This window comes from Pseudomassariella vexata, assembly GCF_002105095.1.
Source record: "Pseudomassariella vexata strain CBS 129021 chromosome Unknown BCR38scaffold_18, whole genome shotgun sequence".
NCBI lineage: Eukaryota > Fungi > Ascomycota > Sordariomycetes > Amphisphaeriales > Pseudomassariaceae > Pseudomassariella > Pseudomassariella vexata.
Window position 1 is genome coordinate 501,323 of NW_024467973.1, and position 23,439 is coordinate 524,761.

At 49.5% G+C, this 23,439-nt stretch overlaps 5 protein-coding genes across 5 annotated transcripts; 3 read left to right on the top strand and 2 right to left on the bottom strand.

The window, feature by feature from the left end:
* Nucleotides 1–33: 33 nt before the first annotated feature.
* On the bottom strand, nucleotides 34–4,207 carry BCR38DRAFT_501555 (killer toxin alpha/beta; the record flags this gene model as incomplete). The annotated part of the gene is made up of 4 exons (XM_040864843.1): nucleotides 34–2,686; nucleotides 2,771–2,910; nucleotides 2,977–3,662; nucleotides 3,718–4,207. 4 exons carry the CDS (start codon nucleotides 4,205–4,207, stop codon nucleotides 34–36), a joined length of 3,969 nt encoding a protein of 1,322 aa, XP_040710987.1.
* A 1,297-nt stretch (nucleotides 4,208–5,504) lies between these two features.
* BCR38DRAFT_501556 (uncharacterized protein) lies at nucleotides 5,505–6,605 on the top strand (the record flags this gene model as incomplete). The annotated part of the gene is made up of 2 exons (XM_040864844.1): nucleotides 5,505–5,584; nucleotides 5,639–6,605. 2 exons carry the CDS (start codon nucleotides 5,505–5,507, stop codon nucleotides 6,603–6,605), a joined length of 1,047 nt encoding a protein of 348 aa, XP_040710988.1.
* A 3,471-nt stretch (nucleotides 6,606–10,076) lies between these two features.
* On the top strand, nucleotides 10,077–11,029 carry BCR38DRAFT_81521 (PLAC8 family-domain-containing protein; the record flags this gene model as incomplete). Its single annotated transcript, XM_040865667.1, has 2 exons — nucleotides 10,077–10,458; nucleotides 10,521–11,029. Coding segments are annotated over 2 exons (723 nt in total), but the record flags the coding sequence as incomplete, so codon positions are not given.
* Nucleotides 11,030–13,572: 2,543 nt separating this feature from the next.
* On the top strand, nucleotides 13,573–16,169 carry BCR38DRAFT_353912 (glycoside hydrolase family 2 protein; the record flags this gene model as incomplete). The annotated part of the gene is made up of 2 exons (XM_040856827.1): nucleotides 13,573–14,082; nucleotides 14,139–16,169. The coding sequence occupies 2 exons, from the start codon at nucleotides 13,573–13,575 to the stop codon at nucleotides 16,167–16,169; spliced, it is 2,541 nt and encodes an 846-aa protein (XP_040710990.1).
* Nucleotides 16,170–16,338: 169 nt separating this feature from the next.
* On the bottom strand, nucleotides 16,339–17,729 carry BCR38DRAFT_81533 (chaperonin 10-like protein). Its single transcript, XM_040865668.1, has 2 exons — nucleotides 17,620–17,729; nucleotides 16,339–17,563 (listed from the first exon to the last, which is right to left on the bottom strand). The coding sequence occupies exons 1-2, from the start codon at nucleotides 17,638–17,640 to the stop codon at nucleotides 16,508–16,510; spliced, it is 1,077 nt and encodes a 358-aa protein (XP_040710991.1). The 5' UTR covers nucleotides 17,641–17,729; the 3' UTR covers nucleotides 16,339–16,507.
* Nucleotides 17,730–23,439: the final 5,710 nt, after the last annotated feature.

Genomic DNA, 23,439 nt, shown 5'->3' on the forward strand with positions numbered 1-23,439 from the left:
CAAGCAACATCCACACTCTCCATTTACTCCTTTTCAAGGATACAGAGCACACACTGGCTCGGTAACAATATTTGCCAATGCCCTCTTCATGCCGTCCGGTGAGTTGGGCAAGTTATCCGTCCCCAGCATGCACATACCCGTAACCTTCTTAATCGTGCCCATTCTGCCCTCAACCACCTTGCCCAACTTAGCAAGATCATCCGTTTTCATCGCCCTGCGCCAATCAGCCGCCTTGCCCACCTTGACTACATCCAGCAGCGCCAACGGCGCCAAGATAATCCCAAAGATCGCCATGGGCGCATTGTCCTTGTCGTCCACAATATCATACACCCCCATGGCCACCTCTCCCGCGACACCCAGGAGAGCAATAATACGCGCCACGCCCGCCATGGCGGCAATGGATCCCACCACCTCCCCGACGATGGGGACGAAGAACAGCAACGCGCTCAAGAAAGCCATAATGATAGCCTTGCGCTTCTGCTCGTCGATGTCGTGCGCAATCTCCTGGACCTGCTTCATGTTCTCCACGGCCTCGACAACCATGAAGATGGGCAGCGACACGGCATCAATAATATCATCTGCAACGCCGCGGAAGGAATTCATGCGCATATCCTTGACAATACCCGACAACTGGGGACCCAAGCCGTGCAGCTCGTTCTGTCCCTTCGACACAACCTCCTTGGGATTTGTCACGTCCTCCTTACTATACCCCTTCGGCGAAGGCACGCCGTAATCCCAATGCTGATGCCTACAGTCCTTATCCGTGGGCGCACATTCCCAGTAATGAATGTCCTTGAACTCTATATTCTCCTCGGTGATCCCGGTCTCCGTCAGCAAGTCCGCCCAGAACTTTTCCTGCTTCCCCGACTGCCACGTGTAATACACCGACTGCATATACCGGATATGCTCCGGATCGCTATTCCACTCCCCCCGCTGCGAGTAATCCGGCGGACACGGCTGCGTGAAGTTCTTGTACCGAAATTCCGTCGTGCACCCCAAGTCTGGATTGCACACGTCTTCACGGCAGTCGTAGTCCTCGCAGTACCGGCAGTTCTTGTCTACCTCGGGCTGGCTCCAGTCGGATCGGCAGGCTGAGCAGCAGTAAATGGTTTCGGTGACCACGCAGTTCCAGTACTTGTTTCCGTTATCCATATAGAACTTCTCGACTTGTTTTCCTGCTGATCCGACTACAGCGTTGGCGTACGTGTTGAAGCTATTATCGTACCCATCGCGCAGCAGGCCGTCGTATCCGTCCAAGGCGCCCTTGAGAAGCTTGTCTAGAACGTTGAGAGTATATTGCGCTTTGCAATGCTCCAGGATTCCCGCTAGTGCCGCATCGAGCTCTTCGAGTGTGTTGTAGGATGCCGTGCAGGGGGGCAGGGGTTCAGTGTCGGGCAAGTCATCGCCGCTTTGCGAATCCGGATTGGTGAAATCATCAGCATTAGAAAATCGTTGTAGATCAACAGCCCAATCGATGGTTCCGGCGAAGTTCTTGCTCCTCCAGCTGTCGCGGCGCTTCTTCTTGGTGTCAGTCGACATGAAGGCCACCCATTCAGTCTGGTTGTACACCAGGTAGTCTGTGTCTGTCTTCTCATCGTACCAGCTCTTGATGGGCGTTTCCTGGAGCTCTATGATGGCTTTGATCTCGGCATTGGCGATGTATCCACTCGTGCCTGTGCAGCGGCCCTTGGCGGCGAGGGAGTTGGTGCCATCACCCAAGTATCTGCACATGGGGCCATCACATCCGGCTTTGGCCATCTTGAAGGACCGACCGTAGCTTGACTCTCCCACGAAGATCTGGTTGGTCGACACGCCGGCTTTGGTGATCATGGCAAGGGCAATATTGGTCTCCGTGATATTGACGTGGCTGCGAAGACAGTTTCCCTCGGGGCAACCTTCGGTGGCCCATTTGTTGCCCGCATCCCATTGGCCGTGCAGATCGTACGTCATGTAAACGATGTAGTCGATTGTCTTGGCCATTTTATCAATTGGAAATGCCTTGAGGTACCAATAAGACGCAGGCGCCGCTATAGACAGTGTCTTGCCTTGTGGCATCTTTGGCTTAATGATCTCGAGGAACTTCAGGTAGTTTGGACCATCAGATGCCAGGCCCGGAGGAACTCCAGGGATATCAGGGGCACCGGGGTACTCCCAGTCGAAGTCGGCACCGTCCAGCCCCTCTCTATTGAGAAAGTCGACTACATTCTTTGCGAATTTGTCGCGGTTGGCAGGGTCCATGGCCTGTCGCAAGATGTTGTAAGTGGCAGGCTCGGTCGAGTAACCCCAGCCTCCAAAAGAGACGACCTTTTTCACGTCAGGGATCTTCTTGAATTGATTCCACTGCTTATAAGTGTCATTGATGACAACAGTGTAATCGGGTCCGATGTTGGCGAAGGCCCAGTGGATAATTGAGTAGCCGAGTGTGTTGGCGTCCCGGGCGTTCATGCGAAGGCACGGTCGACTCCAACTCCACGACTCGTAGTACCCAACACGACCGTAATTAGGTGGTTTCTTGCTGGTATTGACGATATCCAGGCCGCAGTTGGAGACGCAGCCGTTCTTTCCGGGTGGTGAAGTGCCGGGGTTGTTCGATGGGCCCCTTTTCAAGACGCAAAAGTCGGAGTTGATGCCGCACTGTCCCCAAATGTTGCAGCAGGCGTTAAGGGGGCAGGGGTTGAGTGATGTTCTGCAGCGCCATAGATCAGTATGTTCTGTAGCTTGAAATATGGAATCATAATGCTTGAGATCCAGGAAGGCAAGATGAACTTACAAGTTTTGACCTTTTCCAGGGGGTTGTGATCCAGGCTTCGTGGGCCCGCACAGCGCATTTGAGACCGGTGCAGGCATCGGTGGGTTGCCTTTTGACAAGCAGATGTTCATGCCGGCCATCAAGTTGTAGCATCCGTTCCACTAAGAATGCGCGCACGTTAGCATGCCCCTTTCCAACATGCTAGGGTGGATATGATAATTACTTACACCCCAAGTTCCACTAGACCCGTTATTAAAAGTGTCAATATCTACCAACTTCAAACCATTCGCCGCTGCCAGCGAAGAACAAGTATCACCCGACTTCACCAGATGCGTTGCACAAGTCCCATCAGCGCCCGGCTTGGGCCTCACGTCAGGCAGAGTTCCCGCCGAGCAGCAAACTCGCTGCCCCGGAGCTAATGTGGAGCATAGCTTCGGGTCGCTATTGTACTTCGTAAAATCACTCGTCGAAATACCGCACCGCGATACCAGGGCACCGCACGAGTCTCCTGCAACAACTGTGGTGGTTCGGCAGTCGGCACGAGCATTGAGGGTGTGCTTGGAGGATGTCGAATTATCAGTGATGGGAATGAGTTCTGAGCGTTCTTCGAAAACTGGCAGATCCCTCGTCTCAGTTGTTCCCACGTTGGAGACGCACTTGGCTTCATTCCATGATCTGACCGCCTTTTGGACGTCTCCGATATTGGTAGAGGCGAGCACGCCAAACACGTGATTGGCATTGCGTCCTTCGCCGCAGAGTTGGGCGAGAATACTTCCTGGGGCGGTCTTGGATATTTGATCAGACACGGAGTCAATGACGGAGGAGGCGGTGGCCTTGTTGAATGCGCGTCCGGAGTAGACTCCTATGATGGCGCCGTTGGAGTACCCAAAGAGAACTTTGGTGGCGCAATTACCTGATGGATTTGTCAGAGAGGGTGGCAATGGGACATGGAACAATTGCAGACTCACGTTTATCAGCGAGATGCTTCTGCACCTTCTCCAGAGCGACCAGAAATGCAGTCTGATTACTGGTGTCTGACCCGTAGCTGGAAACCTGCACAGGGACCTTGGACGACTCAGTGGCAACAACACATTTAGGCTCATCACGCGGGGTCTTTTGAGCCGATAATTCTTCCTCTAAGAGTGCATTGGTCGTATCGTTGGCGTCTCCATCGGTGCAGACACGGAGTTTGGTATCGGTGTTGGGATTCAGGACGTCGTTGTAGATAGAAAAGTCCAGCAGAAGCGGCTGGTTACAGACAGCGAGGCGGTCAAAATCTGAGTAAACGGTCCAGTTCTCGGGCTTCTGTCCTGCACAGGAAGCTGGACAAGGCTTCAGCTGAGACTGAAAGGTCTGGGGAGTGTCCAACGGCACATATTCCTCTGCGGTGCTACATTGTAGGAATGAACCCCAAATGACAACCGAAGCCGAGGCCAGGAAGGCCTTGGCCGTCCGCATTTTTCAAAATTGAGTGAGATCAAGGTAGTGAGAAAGTAAGGACTGCAGTTGTTCCCCCTCGAGGCGTACAGATGAAGTGACTGGGTAAGATTTGATAGCATATCACTTCCAGGTTGATGCAAACATGTCTGTCTCTATAAAGAAGTCATTCGATGTGCTTGTAGAACTTCCCCTTTCTCGCCTCAGTCTCACTCAGTCTTGGCGGTCGTAGTGTGGAATTGATGCTTATGTCTTGGCAAGCCAGAAGGAATGGCGCAGTAATGTCCCAATTTCCACCAGGCGGAATTTTCCATGACGAAAGCTGTGGTGCGCGGCTATTGTAACTGCGTGTACTCCATTGCCATTGACCGTTCGCAGAGGAGAGAACACAGTGGTTCGAGATTGAGACATATCACAAGGCATCGACTAGATATCTCAAATGAAGTTCTGCTACTTAAGATAATCGCAAGCTGTCCTAAGTATGTAGGTGATCAATACGAATACGGAAGTTTTGTGAGATCTATGTTAAACTTCTATCGTAGTCCCTATCACTCCACAGCAACCTCTCACCTGCCAATGATTCCTAAATTTGAGAGCATCGAAGGTTACCACCCGATCAGAAACAATATGTTCGCCCTTCGTGGTTTCGAACTTCTCCAAGCGCTTACTGCGGCTTTGGGTTTTAGTGTCCAGATTAGGGGCGGACTGTTGCCAAGCTAGACCGATTGACCCTTTACATCCCACCAGGGGCGAAGTTAAGATGTCTTAGCCCGAGCCCACTTCTGAATCTGCAAAAATTACTTTTCTGGGAACTTGGCTTCCCGAAAAGGCTCTGACTGTACTGCATTCCCGACACTGTTTCAAACAATCAGGGCGACTTGCAGAGAGGCTGAGATAAAGGTCTCGCACACGATGCCGGGTTTAGACTGGAGTATTAGTCCCTCCACAGAATCTGAACTCTTAATTTAGAATTATACTATTATTATCCATTGTTGCTGAACCGCATGTTGTCGTGTCTGTTCAGAGGTATATACTAGTGTAGGGCCTTGGCAAAGGGCATTAATCTTTGACACAAAACAGTCTAGTCAAGGCGCATCAACCAGGTACTTGATATAATTTCGTCTCGTTCACGCAATTTTCATACAATTAGCGAATGAACCCTCCATGTTGTCTTAATATCTCGCATTGCAGCGAGCAGGCCACACTCATTTGCCACCGGGAGACATTCTGTTCTCCAGCCACTCGTTACATTCTACTTGTCACTCGTTTTATTTCTTTTTGCTGCTTTTGCACAGTGTTTCAGTTTTTCAAACCTATAATGAAGTCAGTTTACCTGCTGGTACTATACCAGCTTTTTGCTTCTGTTGTAGCATTCGGCCCAAAGGGAGGTTGGGAGCGGTAAGCAAACACACTTATATACTTTCGCCACTTGTAGCTGCTTATCATTATCAGAGCCACGTACTTTTACGCCTATATCGCCGAAGAAACCCATAAGACATCTGGCTGGAGTGTGGCTCCTAGCTGTGCCAATCCCTCACGCAACGTGAAACTCGTCGATGGCAGCACCATTAAACGATGTTCCTTGGCCGAATTCCTGCACTATATCTGGGCCCCAGACAAGGACGCCGAACCCCCCCAAACGGAAAAAGATCGCCCTAATCTAAACGAAATCAAAGCGAACATCGGCAAGAAAGCCGACACCTTGACCAGCCTGACTCCCGAGAAGCTGGCTCAAGCAATTATGTTGACGGGCATGACGGGGTACTCTGACTCGCAACGCATCATGCCCGGAACTGTCGACTACTACGACACGCTCCGCAACATCGGCGCCCCCATACAAGCCGCCAAGCGTCCCGCCGTAGACCGCGCCCGCGTCAAAGCTCAAGCCTGGGAAACTCGCAATAACGTCCCGCCCGGCACCAACCCACCCGAGGCCTTCCTTACCAAATACGAGCGTGGTATCCTCTGGCGCTGGCCCCAAGACGCCATGGAAGTCGTGACCCACCTCCGCAACAAGGATATGGACAACTACCGCATCAACCAAGGCGGGCTGAAAAGCAAGTTCGGCGGCCGCAACATCGTAACCAAGTGGACGCTAGCAACGAAGACAAGGACGGGACTGACGACTCTGCCCGAGGGGCCGTATAGTACGTTGGATTTTGACAGAACTGTGGCGGCGAATGGGGGAGGGGCCGATATGGAGAGGCAGCTGACCGCTGCGAATGATGCGTATTTGGCTACTAGGGGACATCCTGCGAATCATAACAAGGCGATTAAGTCAGCTGAATTTGCTTTGGCTTCGTTGAACTGTGATAGGAGGGGGAATTGGAATCCGCCGAAGGGGAGGAGGTTTATTACCGATGCAGAGTTGGAGTTTCTTGAGAGGAGAGAGGGGACCAGTGGGTGTGTTGGTGCTTAGCTTTGTTTTGTATATATCATTCAAGTCCTGCATCCGTGGGTCTGTGTGCAGTTACGAGTTCAGGAGAGACATCCTAGTAATATATCTCGTTTACTCTTCAAACCCAATTTTGTTGCCCTCGAGTTGGGGATTAGATCCGCTTCGACGTGGAGATCTGCTCAACCTAATCACTATATTTGGGTTTTACATACCACTGAGAAAAACGGACATGTGCGATTGGAGTCTGTGGATCGATGAGAAATAAAAATGGGTAAGTAGTTGGCCAATTCCGTTGAAGAAATGGGCCGTGGCATTCTCCAGTACAGCCAAAGCTTGACAGCAAAATGCTACTCGCAGCCCAATCGGGTGTCAAATTTTACGTCGGCCGATGTTCTGCATAAAGGTAGGTGCTGGGTCCGATAGCGAGTGACAACCCTCTGTTGGGTTGGCAGCCCGTTGATGACGGTCACATATCCTGTGATCGGGTACTTACTAGGATCGATCAACTTGGTGACGCTATAAGCCGACACTGGGCATTCCGGTATGACGCTGAACCACTAGGGATCCATACCAAATCGGGCAGCTGGGATCTTGTTAGCTTTCAGAATGTCTCATCCACAAGAAGGTCACACGGGGTTCACAAGGTCCTAGAACTTTTGATGCAATCCAATCTTCGCCGAAAGGGCTATAACAGAGCCCCAGGATAACAAGAACTACCTTGCCTGGAAGCCAAAACCACAACAAGATGCCATGAATCCCATGGTCAGAAGCGACCAGTAAATCATGAAATTACACAACCATTTCTAGGGACCATACATATCTTGTGAAATAGTATCAAGAAAAGTTTTTGGGTAGACCGCAGACCCAAACTCCAACCATCCGCGTCAACGTTTGACTAGTCGCCATCATTTCGACCAATTACCTAGAAATCAACAAGAAACGAGAGCGCAAACAGAGAGTGGGTTTGGCCATAAGATCCTTAAATACACAAAGTCACGAATTCAATCCGTCATGATAGACGATGTGGCCCCATTTGACGGGTGATTTTAATCATGCTACATACCAGCGGTGGCCATTGCCAAGGTTTGATGTGCAGGGTCCAATAAGATACGAGTCCCAATTATAGTTATGGCCGCTACTCTGGCTCCGAAAATGACCCTTACCAACCCACTATACTTGGTCAGGTAGATGACGAGGACGACGACAAGGTCAAAAGCTGCAAAGCAGAGGCAGAGAAAAGAAATAAACAGAAAGAGGAGAGCGAAGCGAAAAGCATCTGGAGGATTTTGAAAGATGGTCGACAGCCTAATGGCTTGTATGCTTGGTTTGAACTTATTTTCTCACATGGAGCATTTTGTTTCTGCTACTTGAGGTGAAGGGGAAAATGCGGAGTTGGCGGGCCTTTCTCAGATTAGCTTGGCGTATATTCATTTTATTCACTCATTCGTTATCGAAGTTAGGTGAGGATAGTGGACACGTTGGTAAAGTTCAGAAAAAGTATCAATGAAACATCAGGAGAAGTCAATAGAACCAAGGTAAGGTGCTGCAGGTTATTCTATAATCACGCCGTCCTAATCACAAGCAGTTTCATAGCTTCGTTTGTATTGAACAATTGGCACGTCATCGCTGCCTCAGTCACAAGGTATTTCGTCTCTTCAGTGAAACATCAGAGCGATGATTGGCGTACTAATGAAAGTGAGCGTTTACAGATATTTAACCTAGGACTCATCTGGAGTGACGCAACTTGAATGTCTAATCGCGAGGGACTCAGTATAGTAGTGAATTCTCTCAGATGCGTAAATTTGCAAAATTCTGTAGATAGTAACCCAGACACCCGACGGTTCTATTCCTCCCTTGGGACTCCTTACCGCCTTGGCTATCTTCTACCTGAGTGGGTTAATATGCATATTGCCTTTTCTCTAAGTATCCCTCTCAAAATGACCTTTTCATAACTCACTCTCTCACCAACACCTCTCTGGATGCTACTACTCCCGCGTATTAACAATATCTCATTTATCGCTATCCCTTTCTCTCATCCCTGCCTTTTCTACTGCTACTCTCCTCACGACTTCCGCTTTTATCATCAGTGTTCTCACTAATACCTCACTTGACGACAACTTTTCATCCGATTCGCTTATTATTGTATCATTAAATCTTACGTGGTGACGTAAATACTGATCTCACAATAGGTGGGCCATCGGCTACTGGTAAAATATCACTCTGTATTGCACTAGCTAGGACCATCAAGCTTTCTTGTTGTACGTAATTCGATTGTTAACACTGAAGTTCAACGAAACAAAGGAGGCGAATCATAGCGAAATGTGGATTTCCGCCAAGGCTTATGTGGTTGCACTCACTTAGGTCTGCCCAATACTCTACATGAAATCATGTTTTTTGAAGGCCGCATTATTATCATGGCAGCAAATCAGCCTAAAAACTAGACCGAGCCCTTGTCAGGCCGGGAAGAATCTGCAAGTAGATTGAGGGAACTACGGGTATCATAAGCGACGGTTCTCTAAGGGCACTTCCCCATGAGTTCAGCGCTCATATTCCCCAATGATACGAAAAGGTAGAGGGCCCACTGGTTAGGTGAATCCCATTCAATTAGATACTATAACGTTGCGCACTGCTGCATTATAGCATCCTCCCCCCTAGGTGCACGCATCACCCAACAACTTGACCCTTTCAAATTTAGGAATACCTGCTGGATCACCGCGCTAATCCTACCCAGGCAATTCTTGAGAACTCGACTTGTGATGAGAAGGAAATCATAAGAAGTGCGCTGAAAGCCAGCCAAGGCGGATGTGGAACTCGTCTATACCCCAATAGCGGATGAGGGAAAGGGTTTGATCTTGACTGGATCTTACAAGGGCAGGGATCAATAAACGGCGCACACCCAAGGGTGGAACACTAAGGGATAGCCTGATATTCGAGTGTAACAAAATCATATAACGAATTTACTCCACTGAGTCCATCATTTATTGTACTTCGCTTGCTTGTATAGATATCAAAATCCTTGCATGAATCGTACCAGATGGGTTGATCATCAGAGTTCAGGGAACTTATTTTCAGCCCTAGGGATCTAACCCACCCTGGTGCGGCATGATTCTCGTTAGGTTGCCTTCCCGCAGTACCTGGCAACGAGGATCATCGTCCGAGGACATAGGGTGAAATTCAAACTTAACTTCATTTTCTGCACTTCAACATTTTTAGTACGGAAACGGCCTGCTGGAAGTTCGGTTCTTCATGTTCGGAACCCTTTCAGCTGCGATATACCACGGTGCTACGTATTTAACGGCTAGCAGCAGCAGATTGATGCTGATGACTAAAAACAACGAAGGAATGGACCATGAAATGCCAAGCGTGGCACTGCGCCCGCATGGTAGTATAAACGGGGGCTTATATCTTTTAGGCACATGCGAGGGCGTTATTTGGAAGCTGAAGTGTTCCTTAAAAAAGCCTTGTACTTCCCTAACAGCTGTTGGACATATCAAGACTCCAAAAGCGCCAACGCGCGCCCCTCATTTGAAGCTTTTGGTCGTTCCCTCCACGTTTGCGAGAGTCAACCATCGTATCATTGCCCAAGCTTCATATCTTTTCAACCAGACACCTATTAATTTGCTTTCTTGCAGGTATATCACTCAAAATCAACAGAAAACATCTGGCATACACAGCAATAATTCTGCACTGCTTTGCCCTTCCAATATTATTCTCCTCCATAGTCCGCTTCGCGATGGCTTACCAACCGCAAACACCCATGCAACCCATACAGCCCGCTCAGGACCAAGCTGTCATGGGCGGCAAGTGGCAGCAGAATCTTTGCGACTGCTCGCCTGCGAGTCCTGCGTTATCAGCACTTTCATTCCATGTCTCCGTAAGCCTCGAATCACCCCAACAAATTCGATCACTATCACGTGAATCTAACCCCGCCAATAGTTGTTGGCCAAACCGCAGATCGTCTGCGAGACCCCACGATGCAGACAGCTGAAGCCTTGAACACCGAGTGCCTAATTTACGGAGGCCTGCTATTCTTCACCGGCTTCCATTGGGTCTACCTAATGTTAAAGAGAACCGAAATCCGCGAGCATTTTGGCATCCCTGGCAGCACAGTTGAAGACTGCTGTACTACCTACTGGTGTCATTGCTGTGCTGCCATTCAGCAAGATGGCGAGGTCAGGAAGCGGATCCCCATCAGTGGGCCGATTCAGCAGGGATGTCATACAAATAAGGCCGGGATGCTGATGCCTCGTCAGACGGGCCACTCCAACATGCCGTAGTAAGGGGCTAAATTTTTGGGGATAAAAGGAAGAGAATTAGTGGACGCAAAGTGAAAAGACTCGGTCGGTTGTGTTGATGCCCAGAAAGACGTGGAGGCTAAGGCTCCAGGTTAGGTGATGGTGAAGATCGACGAACTTCGCGATATTGGCGCGGCTTTAGTATCAAACCTTCCTTGTAATGATAATCAGCATAGGTTATGGCTAAAAGTGGTGAATATGAAGTCTCCCTGAGCCTCATTTGATCAATCTTCTCGATTATGTGTGCCAGCACATCTGTCCAGGTAATGACCATAACAGGGCCATAACATGTTTTCCTTAGCAACGTCTTCTCCTTGCTTGTATTTTATCTAGGGTGACGCATTTATATGTTCTATACCATTGAGCATGAGCTCTAAGATCACTAATTGTTGTCTATATCGCCATGTAAGGGCAGGCAGAACGCATATTCGGAAGCCTGAGATCTACAAGTAGTTGATCATAGCTTTTGACATAACTTACACTACTCGTTATAATAGCATCATCGGCACGAAAGGAACACTGCCAGTATGATACCGCAGATATGCTTACTCTTAACCCTCGTAGCAGCATACAATGGCAGCTCCTAATTTGTTTCCAATCAATCCAACGCTTCACAGCCACCAAATCCGGTATTTGCAACTTGCCCAGCATTGTAAGTCTGGTCATCTTCTCCCTCGTAGGTGGTGGCCTTGTCATCGCCGTAGAATACTATACGCCATTCCTCGTCGTCTCCTCTGTCATCACTGCCATGAGAGCTGGCACGATAAGCACTCTCAAAACCAGGGAATCACGCTTGATACTGTAGAGCGAGCTGATATCACACAGGAGATGCTATCAAAAACCGATTGTGACGCTTGGCAGCTATGGCTAAGTCAAAGCCGCCGCAACTATAGCTTAATCACACTCACAATGAAGACAGTGAAAACGCCAGTGGCTGTTACAATTTGCTGGCACTGAGAAGCATACTAAAAATACCAAATGACAGGGTGACACTGTCAAGGCCACGTCCAGGGGTGGAGGACTCATTGTGAGGGTCTGTCCGGATCTAAAACCAGGTTATCACATCATCTTGAGTAGCATAACCTTGAAAACAACAATCTCCATAAAATATAGTGAAGACCTGCCACTTAGAAACCCCTCTGCGTACTAAGTCAAGATGAGTCGCGTCGGACCGCACCAGCCGTTGACCCGTAACGGCCGTTTTTTCCTCTTCCGGCTACAAGAGCCGGTTGACAGGATGTTGGACCCTGTACCCCAAATTCTATTGTGTATCAGCCACTGTTATGCTCACACATGATGAGCACTCTCAAAATGTGCAAGCCAAGAGGCACGTTTTCCTATATTGAAGGCCCTTGCGGCCACTTTTTCTCGTTCTATCCGATAAGTTACTATATTTTGCATTCATAGCAGAATTTTCAGGCCTTGCTTTGTACTGAAACTTAGTGAACGAAAAAGAAATTTGATCTGATGCTAAAGTTGGATTTTCGAAGTTTGGTCTGGGGTTTGGATGGTCGAATTTCTAGATTCACCAGTTGAATTTCCACCAACTTGAGTGCAAATGTGGTCTCCACTGCAGGGCATTCAAGCATGTAAAACTCGACCCCAACAGGTGTCTGCGGTCTCACGAAAGGGAGGCGAACAAGAAGCTATCGCGACTCATTCAATGGGGATAGGGATAGAAAAGAGGAACATAGGATTTATTGTCCAAAAGTTATTTCATTATTTCAATCTGCTCCATTTCATTTTCACTGTTGCAACTTGCACTATTGCACTGAGTACTGCTGAAACTTGCGAACAAGGACTGAGTACTTGATGTAGCAATTTAATACTATGAGATAACCTAGGAATGTAGTGGGTCCAAGAGGCATAACTATTAGATCAAACATATGTAAATTCAAGTAAAAGCTGATGCTATTCTCCTGACTATACTAGTCTTCATGCTTACTACTGCCTAAGTATCTAGACGAAGGTACTTGGTGAAGAAGTACTTTAGCGGTCCGCACTAAGCCGAGTCTGTGGCGCGTGCGGAAGACGTGCCTCCGCTGCGCTAAGAGCCACCGCTGGGACGAGATTGATGATACGCTGATCCCGAAATAGTGAAAACAGCTTGGGAATTATTTACGATCCTCATCTCTGTCGAGGAAGCATGTAGATGGGCCGATGAGCTTCATTCGGGCGAGCTGTGAGCCCTCCCTCACTCATTCAATATTCCATTATATTTTATCCTTCCGTCAGTCACCAGACACCAGCAGGTGCCGCCCACGGATTGTCGGCACGTAGTTCCTAAATCTGCAGTTTTCAGACTGATGATGACGAAAGCCTATGGATCCCCTCTCCAATTAGCCCGCCTATCTCGGTCACACTTGCAGAATATACTTACTACACGAGGATGGTTTCCCTGTACGATGACCTCTTGTGGGGAATGCGGTGAATACTAGAGCCTCGGCGCGTGTTCTGCCGCCTCGACTGTTGCCGACGATTACAATCACGAGATATTCCGTCCTCCTCAAGTAGGGATTTAACCATCTACCCCTCCTGTTCTTGATTCAATTGCTCTTTCGTCTCTCTGTCTCCTTAGTAGGATTTCATACTGCGCAGTTTGTCACCCAATTGCTCCCTCAAAAGCTCCAGGGATACTCATCTACCCCGCCACAATCATCCCGCAAGAGCCTCCAACAATCTCCGCCTCCACGATGGAGCCCCGCACCGTGATCCCCATCGACAGGAATTGGGAGTTCAAACAGGCGGACAAGGAGGACAGCAAATATCTGCCCGTCAGCCAGTTTCCGACTCATGTGCACCTGGACCTTATGCACCACAAGCTCATACCCGATCCCAACATTGGTAAGAATGAGTTGGAAGTACAATGGATTGGCGAGGCCGTCTGGGTCTACAAGACGACGTTTTCGTCGCCGACAGTCGAAGAGTCTGCTAAAGCAGTCTTGGCCTTCGATGGATTGGATACCTTTGCCACCGTGGTGCTGAATGGGAAGACAATCCTTGAGACCGAGAACATGTTCGTTCCTGAGCGGGTAGACGTGACAAGCGAATTGAAAAAGGACAGCGACAATGAGCTGGTCATAACTTTTGACAGTGCATACCTGAGAGGGTGGAAGCTTGTTGAGGAACATCCTGATCATAAATGGGGTTGCTGGAACGGGGATAGTTCACGGCTGGCTGTTCGAAAATCTCAATACCACTGGGTAGGTCTTGCTCGCACTCACCACGTAAACAAATGTCATGAAACTGAAATTTTCAGGGCTGGGACTGGGGCCCAACGCTTCTGACATGCGGACCCTGGAGACCTATCAATCTCGAAGTCTACGAGTCAAGATTGACCGATCTGTGGTGCGACATCAATGTCGACAAGTCGCTGAAGGCTGCTACAGTAAAAGCCTACACCTCAGTCGAAGGCAAAGCATGCAAGATCCGATTTGATGTTTTATTGGGTGGGAATTCTGTAGCCAGGCAAGAAGTCGATGGCACGGATGCAACATTCACGGTCAGCGATCCTGAGCTCTGGTACCCAGTTCGATACGGGAAACAGCCGTTGTACACAGTCAAGGCCACTCTGGTGGACGCCGGCAAGGATGTCGACTCGATTTCGAAAAAGATCGGTCTGAGACGAGCTGAGCTTGTTCAACGGCCTCTGAAAGAGCAGCCCGGCACGTCGTTCTTCTTCGAGATCAACGGCATACCAATATTCTGCGGTGGCAGCGACTGGATCCCCGCAGACAACTTCATCCCCCGAATAAGCCGAGAGCGATACTTCGATTGGGTCAAGCTTGTGGCCGAAGGGAATCAGTTCATGATTAGAGTATGGGGAGGCGGTATTTACGAAGAGCAAGATTTCTATGATGCCTGCGACGAGTTCGGAATTCTTGTATGGCAAGACTTCATGTTCGGCTGTGGCAACTACCCAGCGTGGTCCGGATTCCTTGATTCGATCAAGCGTGAAGCCGAAGAGAATGTCAAACTGCTGAGACATCATCCTAGTATCGTAATCTGGGCTGGAAACAACGAGGATTACCAATACGCCGAGAGCGTCAACCTGACATGGAAACAAGACGACCACGACGCCGAGGGCTGGCTAAATACCGACTTCCCCGCCCGTTACATCTACGAGAAGATCCTCCCCGACACGTGCGAGAAGTTCACCCCCGGGACATGTTACCACCCCGGCAGTCCCTGGGGCGGCGTCGACACGCACGACCCCACAGTAGGTGATATTCACCAATGGAACGTCTGGCACGGTACTCAAGAAAAGTACCAAAACTTCGACAAGCTCGTCGGCCGTTTCGTATCCGAATTCGGCATGGAAGCCTTTCCATCCGTCAAGACCATCGACGCCTTCCTACCACTGGGCAAAGACGACCCTGACCGCTACCCCCAATCCTCCACCATCGACTTCCACAACAAAGCTGATGGCCATGAGCGGCGCATCGCGCTCTACCTCGTAGAGAATATGCGCTACGCCCCTGAACCCTTGGAGCAGTTTGTCTACTGCACCCAACTGATGCAAGCCGAGTGTCTAGCGTCGGCCTACCGCCTCTGGAAGCGACAGTGGAAGGGCCCCGGCCGCGAGTACTGCTCCGGAGCGTTGGTGTGGCAGATCAACGACTGCTGGCCCGTCACGAGCTGGGCTATCGTGGATTACTATCTCCGACCTAAACACGCCTATTTCACCGTAAAGCGAGAAATGGCGCCCCTGAGCGTCGGCATGACGAGGAAGGAGCACAAGCACCCCCGGAACAAGTACACGCGCGTCGACATCGAGACTACGATCCAGATCGAGGCGTGGGGGTCGAACTTGACGCTCGAGGATCTGACGGTGGACTGTGTGGTCAAGGCGTGGGATGTGGAGACGGGTAAGGAGACGTATTCCAAGACCATAGCGGAGGGGCTTGTGCTGCCCAAGAATCAAAGTACGGAGATCTACGCTATAGATGTGCCCGCGACGCACAAGGGCGATGAGGGCAAGACGGTTGTGGCGACATACTTGGTTCAGGACGGGAAGCAGGTTGCGAGGTATGTCAATTGGCCTGAGCCTTTGAAATATCTCCACTTGCAGAAACCGGAGCAGCTCAAGGCCGAATTGACTGCCGACTTCAAGTTCGTGGGGATCAGTGCCGAGGTTCCAGTGAAGGGTGTAGCTCTGGAGTGTGACGACGAAGAAGTCAAGTTCGAGGATAACTTGGTGGACATTGTTCCAGGTGAGACCGTCAAGATAGCCGTTAGAGGGGCCAAGGAGTCGAGCAACATCACGACACGATATCTGGGGATGATATAGATGCGATCACCTGAAGACTCGGTCGAAGGAGTCGTATATACGGCATAGAGAATTTAGGGTTCTTTCAAGACTACAAACACCACAAGTCGACAGACAGCCTCTCCAATGGGCCGTTGCTATGCAACTGGATAGACCCAATATACTTCGTTCAATCACCCGTAACACCTTGATCCCTCTCACAAGTCATACTATCGTCAACCCCGCGCTCAACAACCTGTAGGCAAATTATGACGCTTTATATCATCCCCTGGTGCAAATAGACCCTCGAGCCTACGTTTCTTGACATTTGGACGAGGAGCCATGCCCGGCTCCTTCGCTGTAGTAGCCACTCGGCCCTCCTAGAGCTTCTCATTTGGCCCTGCAATCAACACCTTAATGACTTGCCCCTCCTTGACCTTCTCAAACGCCTGCTCAGCGTCCTTGAACGCCACAGTTTCGCTGATCAACTTTTTGACATTCACCTTGCCGCTAGCAACCAGCTCAACGGCCAGCTTGTAGTCTCCACTGCCGTATCGGAACGAGCCCTTGGCCGTTACCTCCTTGAGACACAACTCCATAATGGGGAAGGTGATATCGGACTTGCCCATACCGCCCTGCACATACGTACCGCCCATGCGCACCGTATGCAGCGACGTCTGGATCGAGGGTTCCGCCCCAGAGGCGTCAAGAACGACATCTGCACCCTCAGGAAGCCCACACGTTTTTTTTATGTTGGCGGCGTTCTCTGCGGCCGACACACGTTGCGAGATGTACGTGTGGGTGCTGGAGAATTCCTTGGCGAACTGGAGCTTTGAATCGACAATATCGACTGAGCACACCTTGGTCGCGCCAAATGACCTCGCCACCGCCGCGCAGAAAAGTCCTACAGGGCCGGCGCCCATGACCACTACGGACTGTCCCGGCGTGATAACAGCCTGGCGTACGATGTGCACCGCGACAGCAAGGGGCTCGATCAGGGCTCCCTCCTGCAGACTTACGTGCTCGGGCAATTTGAAGCAGAAATCAGACGGCGCAACCCAGAAGCCCGTCAGTGTGCCGTCGTGGGGCGGGGTAGCCGCGAACCGCATCTCGGGACAGAGGTTGTAATGCCCGCTGAGGCATGGCGGGCAGCGACGGCACGGGTATCCGGGTTCGATGGTGACGCGGTCACCAGCTTTGAGACTGGTGACGGAGGAGCCGACTTCGACAACGGTGCCAGCCGATTCGTGGCCCAAAATCATAGGTTTCTTGACAGCGAAATGGCCAATGGCGCCGTGCTGCCAGTAGTGTACGTCGGAACCACAGATTCCAGTATAGTTAACAGCGACGAGGACATCGTGGGGCCCGGAGAGGGATGGCAGGGGGCGGTTGGCGAAGCATAGATCCTTTTGCTTGTTGAGGATGAAGGAGAGGTTCTGTGGGTGGTCATGTTAGGTTGGTGGTGTTGAGACGCGAGGACGAAGAGCCTTACACTGGCGGACTTGGGATCCATGACGGTTAAGGTAAGGGGAACAAATATAAAGTTTGAGGTTCAGATAGATAAGGAGAAGATTGGATGGAGGATGTGACGACCAGAATGTTGACTTCAAAAGGCGGGTTGAAAATGGAAACCAGAAACGACAGCAGTTGAAAACTCCTATCTGCAGGAAAGAAGTGGAATCCGTCCTTACCTATTGTGCCGATAGTCGGATGAGTATCAGCAGGTGCCTACAGTGTCCGGTTCTGTTGACGATGATTCGACATGGTGTAGCTCTCTTGCCGTCCCAATTGCATTCACGATCGTAGGCTGCGTCGATGCGGGGCAACGTAAAGTCGAGCAGTTCAATACCCCCCCACCAGAGGGTCGACACTTCAGCAGTAACGATGGAGCTTTTGTCGGGATCCGGCCATGCAAGAGCCACATTTAACCTTTATCCATATAATTTAGCCGCACCAATCAGAAAGCGGGTTGCCCCAGCTTACACCAGTGAAGACTGGGAAACCGCTGCAAGCCTTCTAACGAGGATCGTGCTACCCGAATCTCCATCGTAATTTCGAGATTCAGACGGCCTTCACTAGAATATGGAGCACGAGGCTCGCTAACTAAAAGTTAGCGCTAACATTTGTCCTCACTGTGCTAGAATCCATTGGCAATCTCACCGACACCCGACATCAGGACAGCCACATTGCAAATACTCCTAATCCAGGAAATTTCTCGCAAGTCTAGAATGGACGTGTCTCGTCCACAAGACAAGAGACCTCGAATAAATGGGGTATTATAGTAGGTACCTCTAAGAGTTCATTTAGAAGTAATGTAGATAATGTGGGATTGAGCACCACAGTTGTGCCCTAGGCCGAAGGCGGTACAATTGCTAGTGTAGATAGTGGGCCAGACCCTTCCTTCCTCCCAGAGAGAATAAGAGCACCTTATAGAGCCTCTAAACACCAACCTACGTAGCACAACGTATAGAGTAGGTATAGCGATCAACATGACATGCATCCAGAGTCATCAATCGAGGGCCGATTCTGTCAAGAATCGGATTTTAATTATATACGACCAAGGGAAAGATACGAGTAAAGCCCATTGTTATCCCTCAGATCTACTCTGTCGTCCGCTCGAATTGATTATTATTATTATTATTAAATACGCCGTAGGCTCGAAGCCCCCGGTACCTCTACTAGTACTCCCGTATGTCAAACCGTGCCCTAATGGCTGGACTAAATACATACGCTGCGTCGTCGGTTCGCCCTATTGGCGACTGCGTTGCGTTCACTACCATACTACGTTGGTTCTCAACCTACCAACAAAGTCCCCCCTGAGAAGATCGATGCTATCTGGGCCTTGAAGCTGTCCGACCCGTCCCTAGCAGCCATCTTACAATAGTCCCACTAACTACTGGTTCTCCTGTTGCCGTTGCGAGGTCTCTGCGAGAGTATAGTGGCCGTGGTGCGATGGCGGCCCGTAATCGTTCCCTCGGTCCTTCCAACAGCCCGCAAAAGAGGATTACGTGCTCTGCCGTCTCAGGGGCATCGCCACAGCGGCATAGCGGCGAGTACACGCCAAAAGCCCCTGTCTTGAATAAGAAGGCTGCTAGTCCTATTTTTTCCGTCCTGATCTGGCACAGCGTAGACGCCTCCAGTCGGTTCAGGCCGAAATACTTGCCCCCTTTCGGTATCTGCATCGAAGGGCCCTCCGGTTCCTCAGCGATAGCGCGTCGCTGGCGATCGTGATGCTCTGCTCCGGTGAGCCATCTCTTCCTCCAGTGGTCGAGGAGGGCAGCCGGGACCTCCTTTTCCTCACTCATCCACTCGGAGCCCCGGGCCTCCTTCTCCATAGTGTACCCTGCCGGTCGGAGTAGCTGCGACGCCTGCTTCCTCTTCGCCGGCCTATCCTGCCGGAGTATATGTGACGCTTTAGCGCTCGCGCTGCGAAGCAGATTTCTCTTCCCGCTAAGCCGTAGCCGTTCTTCAAACTTAGCAGCCCGGGCACTAAGATAGAGGTCTAGTGGCGGGATTGCTGCTTCTGCTTCCAGGTGGCGAACCGGCGTCGCTTTGTGGGCACCACAGACTACCCGGAGGCACTCGTTCTGTATCCCCATCAGGCTCTTAGCTGGCCCTGCCGGTTCCTCACTTATAGTATGCCACGCAGTCGCCCCGAAGGCAATCGCGCTACGGATAACCACCGTATATAACAGCCTCGCCCGTATAAGATCGCAGCCCCACGACATATTGACTAGCTTTGTCAGGGCTAGCTTTTGAGTTGCCATTTTTGTTTTAACACGCTCAACATGGGCGTGCCACGTCAGTTTGCGGTCGAACTAATAATAATAAATGTATTGGGAAAGGATGGCCAGGTCAGCTATTCTGGCCTGGCAGAGCTCTTTTATAGCTCTTATCTATCTTGTCTGTAGCTACAGGGTAACCCCCAATGGGGTCACGTATCATAGCAATAATTTTGGAAATATATGAGACAGTTCAAATTGAAGACCAGGAATGGTGAGAGCAGTGGATGTTGTAGGGCCGTTGGGGGCCAAAGCCCCCAATACTTGAAATGCGGCAAGAACCCCGTGAGATTTGAATAGCTTGGTAAACACAACTCGTAGTAATTAATAATAACGAAGATGAACTGACAGCGAAGGTCTGATTTTCCTTAACTTTTGAATATCATGATCCCTCCATCAATTTACTGCTTGGATGTCCAAGCAGATACACGCGTGTGCCGGGCTGGGTCGGCGACTCCGTTTCACGGTGTATCGGCATGTAGAGACTTGGGAGGCGTAAACGCCAACCATTCAAAGGTAATTTGCAATATTCCAGGGACCCCAAGATATCCACCTTTTAATTAACATCTTTACATATGCTAAGACAGGATCAAATTAGAAAGAAAGCGACATAATTCTAGCGTGTTAGGCGCTTTAATCGTAACCCGAATTAAGCGTCCGACGCGCTGTCTAACTCTGTAATATGCCTCGTGTTGGAAACTGAGGCAGCATAGGCAGTGTGGGAGTGATACCTTGCTGGTTAAGGCACTGAGGTTCAATTAACTAGAAGCTATCACCATTGGCATGTTAGTTGATTTCTGAGGAGTCTTTACGTCATGACTGAGTCGGGCCTTCCATCTTAATCACAGTAACAACCTCCCACCGGAGCTGTTAACCACAGAAGTCACCACCTTGTACAATTCTAGCTAACCTATAACGTGGAATAGTACCTCGATGTGTCAGATAGGGCACCTGGTTCCTAGGTTCAGAAATACTATGGCACTAGAGAAGACTATTGTCACTTAAAGTTCAGAAGGCGAAAGGAACCCCCTTTTCTCAAAAGTAACACCAAAGTTACTGTCCACTTAGGGGTCAGATACCTGAACAATGTACCTCCGACATGTTCTAAAGAATCTATAAAAGACAGAGCAACGGGAGTTCGAGAGGACAGAGAACGATACACCTCATTAATATACAATCTTACGCACTTCTGACTACTCGATTGGACACACGTGATATTCGACACGATGCGATAGTCGATGATTCAGTTGTAAAGATGCATACTAGTGAGACGACTCCGATTAGTCTGAATTGATTTTTCTGTTATTTTTAAGTTATTGAAGTTATCCGTACCGTGCCAAGACAAGGCGGCGAACTTGCTCGTGGGGTACGGGTACGTTATCTCATTTTAAATATATAGTAGTATACCCTCTTCTAGGGCCTTGATAACCTTCGTGTTGGGGTAAAGCGGTCCCCACCTTTGGGTCTGCCGTAATTAATGGGTGACGTACACCTCCCAGGGATTATATTTGTTAGTGCAGTGACTTACCAGGGTCCTGGCCAGTGCACTTAACCCTTTTCGGTCAGAAGTCACTTTTCTAGTAATTTCTATGGAAAGGAACCTCCAATACAAATTGGCACCCAGTACGACAGCAAGACAGCACTGCAGCCCTACAGTACCTTTGACAATGACTTTAGATCTTATTCGTGCCCCCGCGAGGTATACGTATTAGCAGTTTATTAAACCCTTCAACTCTAACAAAGCCTCGACAATACTGTACCGAACTTACGTGCGATGAATGGATCGAAATTCAAGCTCTTCGCAAATAGGCTAAGTGATCGTACGACGATATCGCTATGAAGACACCCTACTCATATAGACAAGTCTAATAGTCTTGTAATAAACCAGTCACACCTTAGCAGAACAAGCTAGAGAAAGCTATAATCAGGACCCCCTAAAAGGCATAATTACAGCAATAGTTCTATGAGAACAACGAATATGTAAGGTGACAGCAAGCCTAGACTATCACGTCACATAGACCAAAAGATCTAGTAATTCTGTCACTTAGTGACAGAATTGGGGCTTAACCCTGCTTATAGCTCTGTATTCCCTTACAGAATACCGCTATATTCCTTGTGTGACGGTTGTCACGTGATTGACCTATACTGGTCTGAAAACATTGATAAGTGGTTGCAGATACCAAAGTCAGGGACTTCGGTATTGGTCTCTTTTGGTGAAGACATCTGGTACGGTGGCGTAGTGGCAAGGATTGCAACCCCTAGCGCGGCGTGACACCTTGGTGTGATCTCCGATTCTTTTTACCGTCTAGTCTCTCAGGATATGACTACATAGTATTATAGCGGCGTTAAGGTTACTAGGCTATCGAAGAGCTATTCGGCTCCGAAAAATCGACCTCTCAGAAATAACTAGGCGTAATAAGGTTTCCTTTGCTAAGAGGTTACATTGTCTTAAGCTAAATCCAGAAGACTAGGATGTGGTCTTGGTTACAATTCATGATACAGAAGACCTAAATACCTTTGCTCTCTTACATAGGTGTAACAACTGTCACGACCTGGGTTGCATCGCATTGGTAGAGACCTCGATTAGGTGCTATCGACGAAGATTCTACTCTAAGGAGCGAAGGAAAGAAGATGACAACTTAGGTTTGAGGGAGCGCGACTAAGTCATCCACGCTTGGCGGGGCTCCTACAAGGGTTATGATTGGCTTCCCATCTGACACTGCCATGGCAGGTGTTCCAGCTGTAAGTCACCTGGTTGTAGTGAGTCTGCGAGGGTTGACCTTCACAACAACAGATACAGATTTGGGGAAGGCCAGGCACAATCATAAATCCCTAACGCCAGTAGTAATTGAATACAAAGAAGTAAACTTGCCCCCCTAAGTTTCCATGGTGTCTTGAGCACCATCTGAAGGGCCTGGAAGGTTTTTATGAAACGCCAATGGACCGGCATGGTTTCGCCCGCCTATCCGGGGTAACTGTCGAATATCACGTGTGTCCAATCGAGTAGTCAGAAGTGCATAAGATTGTATATGAATGAGGTGTGTTCTTGTCTGTGTTCTATTCTCGCGAACTCCCGTTGCTCTGCCCTTTATAGATTCTTTCGGAAATGTCGGAGGTGCATTGTTCAGGTGTCTGACCCCGAACTTCGGAGTTACTTTCGGGAAGAGGGGTTCATTTCGCCGTCTGAACTTCAAGTGACACTAGTCTTCTCTAGTGCCATATTATTTCTGAACCTAGGAACCAGGTGTCCTATCTGACAGTAACCCCACATCGAGTCCCTTTTGTTGTCATACCCTGACTTTTGTGACAGTACGACACCTCACGGCTGGATGTTCTGGGGCTAATCTGATGGTAGAAAAAAGGGACCCTGTTTCTTTTAGGAAAAGGAATTCGGAGGAATAAAAGCACAGAAGTATTTCAACTATATACTTCCTCTCATCCACAACTTCTTCCAAAATAACCCAGAACTCCGATTTGAACCCCATTGAAAATGTATAGGGTTGGATTAAGTCGAATTACGATTGATGCGA